Source organism: Miniopterus schreibersii, assembly GCF_964146895.1.
Source record: "Miniopterus schreibersii genome assembly, chromosome: 3".
Taxonomy (NCBI): Eukaryota; Metazoa; Chordata; class Mammalia; order Chiroptera; family Miniopteridae; genus Miniopterus; species Miniopterus schreibersii.
Window position 1 is genome coordinate 9303009 of NC_138103.1, and position 7379 is coordinate 9310387.

The 7379-nt window shown below is 63.7% G+C and overlaps 1 protein-coding gene across 3 annotated transcripts; it reads left to right on the forward strand.

Annotated features, from left to right (window-relative positions):
• Positions 1-911: 911 nt before the first annotated feature.
• PRR35 (proline rich 35) lies at positions 912-6806 on the forward strand. 3 transcript variants are annotated; one of them, XM_081132332.1, is made up of 4 exons: positions 912-1478; positions 1601-1738; positions 4515-5647; positions 6100-6804. In XM_081132332.1, exons 3-4 carry the CDS (start codon positions 4554-4556, stop codon positions 6563-6565), a joined length of 1560 nt encoding a protein of 519 aa, XP_080988458.1. In that variant the 5' UTR covers positions 912-1478; positions 1601-1738; positions 4515-4553; the 3' UTR covers positions 6566-6804. The 3 variants fall into 3 exon arrangements, with proteins under 3 accessions (XP_080988458.1, XP_080988456.1, XP_080988457.1); XM_081132330.1 differs by having other exon boundaries at positions 915-1478; positions 5932-6804; XM_081132331.1 differs by lacking the exon at positions 1601-1738 and having other exon boundaries at positions 915-1478; positions 5932-6806.
• The last annotated feature ends 573 nt before the right edge of the window (positions 6807-7379 follow it).

A 7379-nucleotide genomic window follows, 5' to 3' on the forward strand; every position in this document is an offset into this window, starting at 1 on the left:
GAAAACCTACTGTAATTGAACAGGGACACCTGTGCCAATAACTGGGCAATGGCCTGTCACCCTCCTGAACAAATTGGGAAACTGAGACCTGGCTCACCGGGCCCAGGACATGCTAGACTCTGGATCCAGCTCTCTCCAGTTCTCTTTTCCCCATTTGAGGTGTCACACCCAGGGGCCCCTAGTGGGTACTCCTTCTTTCCCCAACGTGCTCTTCCCCCAAAACTGAGCTGGGAATACCCTAGGAAACATATAGCTGAGCCTACAGGGAGAGTCAGGTGAACTCTCATGGGGGCCTCTGTGCCTCCATGGAGCCAACCTGGAGCAGCACTCACACCTCTGGCTGCAGATCTCATATCCTGCAGATCTCATACCCTGCCTGAAATGGCACCAACACACATCTCTGGGTTAAGGTACTTTCCCCTGAAAGAGGCAGGTTTGCTAGGAGAGACATGGCCTGGCCCTATCCTGGTGCCTGTGTCTATGTCCAGAATGGAACTGGCTGGCCAGATGAATTTCCACGAGGACCCAGCTGGGAGGCAGTGGGGCCCCAGACTGTCAAGATTTGATAGCTTCGGGAGCAATGTGGAAGCTGATAGACCCTGGGTGGGGCTGAGAGCAGCTCTGGCCATGAGGACATTAGGGGGAGGGTGTGTCACGGTGGGTCTGTGGGTAATCAAGCCTTTCCCTGGCCTCACCTCTCACCCACCCCAGGTCCTCCCGCAGTGGAGAGGAGTCCTGCAGACAGGAAGATGGAGGGCCTGGAAGTGCAGTCTTCCTGCGGCACCTGCCAGGAGAGTGAGGAGTCTGAGCTGGGACTGGAGGAGGTGGTAATGCCTCCAGGAAGTGGGGAGTGAGTGCATGGGTCAGTGGACAGGGCAAGGGTTTGGGGTGCAGATCCATTCAGCCTCCTGTTTGGAGAAGAGGAAATAGCACTGGAGGCAAGGCTTGGCGAGGCAGAGCTGGCCAGAAAAGGATCCCTGCTCCACTGTCTGCACTGGGCCATGCCGCGCAGCTCCGGGCTCCAGCTCAGGCCCCGGGACTAGGCTCTGTCCCCTCCTGGGCTGGGCTGCAGCCCTCCCCAGGCTGGCTCTGTTCCCGCAGCACCCCCTGTCCCGGGGCTTGGCCCCCAGGCCCTGGCTCAGGCAGGCAGCTGTCAGGGGCCAGAGTCCTGCCCTGACGGATGAGTGCTGACGGCCCCTCTCCATGTGCCCTCGGCCGCTGACACCCCATCACACCGCTACGGGGACCCCGGGAGACCTGGCCGCCTCTGCGCGCACCCCCGCGGCAGCCTGCAGGCGACGGGGGGCGGGGACGGTGCCAGGCGCCCCGCATTCGTCTGCACACCTGCGCCTCCACTCCTGGCTCCTCCGCGACGCTGCCGGTCCCTGGTGGTGCCACTGGTGTCACCGGCCACCGCTCTATCTAGGAGTTACCGGCACTGCGGAGAGAGCTGATCGGGTCCAGGGCGCGCCAGGCTGGTGAGTGCGCTCGAGGGGGTGACTGTGCAAGAGGAGGGGGCGAGATGGGGGCTGGCGGGGCGCCGGTCACCTGGGGTGGCCAAGGAGAGACCGCAACCTGCGGCCGCTCCCCCCTCCCGCAGCCCGTGTCGGAGGTCTCAGCGCCCCCGGAGCCCGGCACCGCGGCGCACGCGCGGCCGCTCCTGCCGCCAACTTCAGTGGGTGCGAGTCCGCGTCGGGGGGACGCGGTCCGGGCGGAGGCTTCAGGGACTCGCCGCCAAGTGAGTGAATGCGGGCCGCGCGGGGGCCGCCCCAGCGCCGGGCCTCAGTTTCCCCCGCGGGAGTCCGTGTCGCTGCCCGGAGAGCCCGAGCCGGTTTCCCGTGGGGGTCTAGGGTCGCGGTCGGCGCCGGGCAGGGAGAAGGGTGCCGGGCGGAGCGGGAACGAGAAGTTTCTGCCTGATCCTGGCGGCGAGGCGCGGACTTCACGGGGCGCCGCGGGCTCGGCGCGGGCAGGGCGCGGGCAGGGCGCGGGCAGGGCGGGAGGGCGGCGGCGCGCGCGGCGAAGTTCGGGGGCCGCGTGGGGCCGGGCGGGGCGCGAGGGCAACCGGGGCGGTGGGACGCCGGGAGTGTCCAGCGCATTCGCGTCCCAGGCCACCCCGGCCCCTACGTCCCCCCACTTCTCAGGGTCCAGACTCCGCGCACCGGGACCACCTGGGCAAAGCAGCCCCGTCTCCGTAGGAGGGTGCCCTCCAGGGCGAGGCTGGGAGGGCACGGGGGAGGGAGTTGAGATCCCATCCTAAGCCAAGGAGGAGCCTGGTCGCCCCCTCTGCCCTGTGTGGTGCTCCCCGAGTCCCAAAGGGGCCAGTGGGATGGGTGAGCTGTAATCCCTTGGTGGCTAGTGATTGCTCCAGGCACTGGTGTCCCTTCTCACATCCTGGGGTAGGGCCTCCTGCGCCTGGCCTGCCACCAGTTCTCTCCCGGACAAGGAAAGGTTAGTGGGGTCCGGGTGGCTGGGCTGGCACAGTGTGTGCGCAGGCCCCTCTGGAAGTCACGGGTTGGGACACGTGTACAAATGAATGTGCCTTTGGATGTATGTGGGTGCGTGCTGGTGTCTGGGGGTGTCTTCTGCTTGTGCACAAGCTTGCCAGGTGGGTGTCAGGCATCCTCTGGGTCCCTGTGGGGTCAGCAGCTGCTGAGATGGTTCCTGAACAAACACCCCCCCACACTTTCTGAGTCCTGGGGCCTAGGAGAAGACCCCCCCCCCCAGTCCAGGGGCTGAGCTGGAGGTGAGGTGGGCGGTGCCACCAGGCGGCACAGCTGTGTGGCTCCCAGGGCTGGGTGATCGATGGCCCCAGCACAGCCGTCTCTATCTCCCCAGCATACATGCCCATTTGTCATCTGTATCTTAGGGGGGCTGGGGGCTGGGATGGGGCCTGCCTCTACACCCACCACCAAGTCCAGGGCGGTCTGCAGCCTCTTGGGGAGCCCAAAGCCTTTTCCTGGGCCCAGCCCTTTCTTCCCAACCCCTGTAGCCCTCTTGTAGCCCCATCCCTTCCCAGATGTGGACATCCACAAACCAGTGAGCTAGTCTCTGCTTGCCCTACCTTCCACGTCCTGGCCTTGACCATGCTGACCTCCCTCTCAAGGGCGTCTTCAGGTGGACAGCCTTCTCTACCCCTCTGGCTGTCCTCATAAAGGGGGTGCCACCCAGTGTTTGAGGGCAGCAGACATGATTGCTTGCCATGTGCAGTGCCGGAAGGCCAGCAGGGAGAACCTGCTCTCTGTGGCTGCCCAGCTGCCCCAGCCCCCTGCTTAACCCACTCGCCATCCTTGAGCCCTGAGGAGCAGGATGAGTGTATCTGTCCACATCCACGAGAGTGTGTGAACATGTGTGTTCTCGGGTATGTGGTATGTATGTATGTGTGGGCACACTGTGCTGAATGTGTCTGAGTGCCTGCTCACACCCTGCCTGTGCTGTGAGTGCATTCATATGCAGTTAGCATGTCCACTTGGAGTGTGTGTGCTTGTGCCCAGGCCCATGAATTTTGGTGTCCACTCTGTTCTGAGTTGGCCCAGCTGTGCAGAGTTTGTCCCTCCAGGCGCTGAGTGAGGGCTCATCTAGAGCCTCATGAGCGTGTGTGCACACACTCTCCTTGCGCCCCACGCAGGCACACACCGGGGTGGTGGACAGCCCAGGTGGTGGCCCAGATGGAGTGCAGAGCGGCTTCTGAATGAACATGCAGGGCATGGGGAGAGGAAAAGGTCTTGGCCGAGCTCGGCAACTGCAGGCTCGGCTGCTGACCTGCCCGAAGCCACCCAGATGGAGCCAGGCTGAGCAGGTGGCTGTGCTGTGGGGCCATGCTGTGACGTCCACGCCCCCCAGCCTGGACTAGCCCCACGTGAGGCTGACCCCCTCAGAGACCTCCAGTACCCAGCAGGAGCACACACTCGTGCATGCACACATAGAGATTCAGAGCCTTCTGCCGGTTTCTCATCTCAGTGGCTTTTATCTCAGCTTCCTGGCACTGGCAGGGGATCTCTGGAGGGGAGTAAGACATGGAAGAGCTGATGTCCCCCAGGAACAGGCCTGGTCATACTTGGCTTCTTCCAGTCACTCAACAATGCCCGTTGGGTAGACAGAAACAGGCCTGGATGGAATCACCCTAGAACTGGGCCTGCTGGGGGCTAGCCAGGCCTGAGGTGGAGATAAAATATAGGATGCCTAGTTAAACTTAAATTTCAGGTAAAGAACAAATACTTTCTATAGTATGTTCCAAATATTGGCTAGATTATACTTATACTAAAAAAAGTATTTGTCATTTATTTGAGTCAGATGTAACTGAGCATCCTGCATTTTTATCAGCTACACTGGAAACCCTAGAAGTGTGTTGGGGAGGAACTAAACGATGAGGTGGGGAGAGCGTTCTAAGGTTGGGACTTCGTGTGCAAAGGCCATGGAAGCCCAGACTGCAGGGTGGAGGCGGTGCCATGCCCAGCTTCTAGCCCTGGAGCTCTGGGAGCCGACAGAGGCACTGACGAAGGCCCCCTTGTCTGCAGGTGGCCATGGTGCCGTGGCCTGTCCGCTAGCGGGTTGCCATGTCCCGAGAAGTGGCAGGATCATGCCGCCTGGGCTCCGGGGCAAGGGCACGGGCAAGAAAGCCCAAGAAGCCACACTACATCCCGCGGCCCTGGGGTAAGCCCTACAATTACAAGTGCTTCCAGTGCCCGTTCACCTGCCTGGAGAAGTCGCACCTGTACAACCACATGAAGTACAGCCTCTGCAAGGACTCCCTCTCGCTGCTGCTTGACTCCCCTGACTGGGCATGCCGCAGCGCCCCTGCCACATCCCGGCCCCTTGAGTCCACCACGGACTGCCCCCCTGACCCCACAGAACCTGGCAGGCGTCCCCGAGGGGCTCGGCTCCCAGATGCTCCTGCCACGCCCAACCTCATTGTCACTGACGTTCTCTCCTTGCACCACCCTGTAGGGGACCCCAAGCCTGAGGCTGAGGGGTCCCCAGGGACACCACCCCCTGCAGCAAAGGATGCCCAGAAGGGTGCGGGCCTTGGCGGGCTCCTGGCTGAGTCGTGGAAGCCAGGGCCGGGCAGGGGCCCCAGGAGCATGGTTGTGGTAGACTCGGCTGCAGTGGGCCCTGAAAGCAGCGTCCCCTGCTACCCTCCACCCACCTCCAGCGAGTTTCCTGAGGCGCAGAGCCTCCAGCTGTCCCTGCTGGGAGTCAACTACCCTCTTGGCCCCAGCCTCTTTTCCTACCTGGGGCCCTCCCTGGCCACGGCAGCCCATATGCCCTTCCTGGGCTCGGCCAACCCTCTGCTTCCCCCAGCTTCCGCCTTCCCTGCCCTGCAGCCCCCCGAGTGCCCCACGCCTATCCCCCGCCTCTACTACCCTCTGCTCCTGGAGCACAGCCTGGGGCTGCAGGCGGGCAAGGCTGCCCCTGCCAAGCCCCCTGTCCCTCCCAAGGGACCCCCTGCGACTCTGGCCCCTGGGCTGCTGAAAGTGCCAGTACCTGGGCTGGGTGGGCCCTGGGCCTGTAGTGCCCCCAGGGATCCAGGGCAGGAGGGAGGGCTGGAGCTGGCTGCCCAGAGTGATCTCAAGAGGAAGCTGCCCCTGGGAAGCAGGCTGGAGCGCCCGAAGGCCCCCTCCAGCTTGGCCAACTTTGGTTCCCAGAGCAGGTAGGTGTCAGAGTCCCCCAGTCATGTGGTGGGGGAGGGGGCGGCGGTTGAGGTTGGAGGAGGAGGGCTGGGCCCTGTCCTGACTTAGTATCCAGGAATATGGGCTTCAGGCCACAGGGAGGATGCTGAGACCAGAGAGCCAGCCTGTCTGTCCTTCTGGGGTCCCGGGTCTCTAGGCCATGGAAGAGACTGTACAGGGAGCATGAGGGGGAGTGGGGCAGAGCCTGGGGGAACTGGGGGTACTGGGGGGCAGCACAGCCTTCTGACCAGTTCCTAATCCCTAGCCTGCAGAATGGCCCCTCCAGGATTCTCTGGCCTGACGACAAGGAGCCAGGCGACCCGGAGAGCCTGGGCTCTGTTTCCCCCCTGCCCCAGCAGCCATCGGGCCTGGTACTGGGGGGCCCTGGGCATGTGTGCGAGGACCTGACACGGGCCCTCGGTGACTATGCTAGGGTGGAGCAGCGCCTGGGGCAGTTGGCCCCTGCCAGGGGCCTGGCCCCCCGGCCTCTTCGGGAGCAGCTGGGCAAGATCCGCAGGGAGCTACTCACCATCCACCAGGTGCTAGAGCAGGCCGTGCGGCCCCCAGACATGCCGCTGGACCTCTCTGTGAAACGGACGCCCTCCAAGGTACCCGAGGTGTCCTCAGGGTCCTGGGGGCAACCAGAGCTGGGCTCCATACTGGCCAGGGGAACCCCCGAGCCACCCAGAATGCTGGGTCCCACAGTGGCTGAGCCTTTCTCTGGCCATACCACCAAGTGTGAGGCTGACTCCAGCGTCCCACCCCCGGGTCTCCCCCTCCAAGCCCCAGACGACCCTGTCATTCCTGGCAGTAGCTGGGGCCCCCGTGGCAGAGCTGGGGGCTCCTGGGCCCTGGAGGCTATCTCTGGCCTGCAGAGTTCCCCAGGTGCCGAGGTGTGACCACAGCTCCTGCTGCCACCTCTGTCCCTAACAGAGGCCCTTCCCCAACCCCATACCCACCACCTGGCCCCCTGCCTGCCTCAGCCCCGGAGGCGAGGCCTGGAGCCTGCCCAGCATGCCCATAAACAGATCCCACCCACCGTGGCCGTGGCCTGTCTCTGGGGCCCCACAGGGACTACAGAGAGTCATGGTTTTTTATTGATCACAGCTGTGGACATTAAAATAGAAACCACCTTCACACACCCTGCCTGAGTCTCCTCTTTCCCTTGCTGCTCCACTGCCACCACTGCGGCACCTTCCCCCTGCGGAAATGTGCCCCCATGGGACGCCTGGGTGGGCAGTGTCCTGGGCTTCCCTGCCAGGGGTCCACCTTCAGGTCCTGACCTGCCTCCTGTAGACTGGGCCCTCCCTGGAGGGGCAGAGTCTGGGGATAGAGTGGGGGGCTTTCCATCGGAAGGGGCACAGCAAAGAGGGGCAGGTGCATGTGGCCAGGGGGCTGGTCAGACCTGTGTCTCAGCACATTTGTGGTGGGCAGGGCCCTCCAGGCACGCCTCCAGCCCCTGTGTCTGGCAGGGCAGCCCTAATGTCAGATTCAGCTGGAGGCTGCTCCCGCTGTGCTTAAAAGGTACTCCCCACATTCTGTGGCCCAGGGCTGCTTGCCCGGCGTGGCCTCCACTGGGCCCCTGCCAGCCCCTGCAGCCATGATAGGCATCGGGTGGCCTTCACAGCTCGCTGCCTCCCTCCCAGCAGGGCTCGGCCGGACTTGGCCTTTCCCATAGAAGGGGGTAGGGGGCAGGTAGAGAGGGGTTCCCAG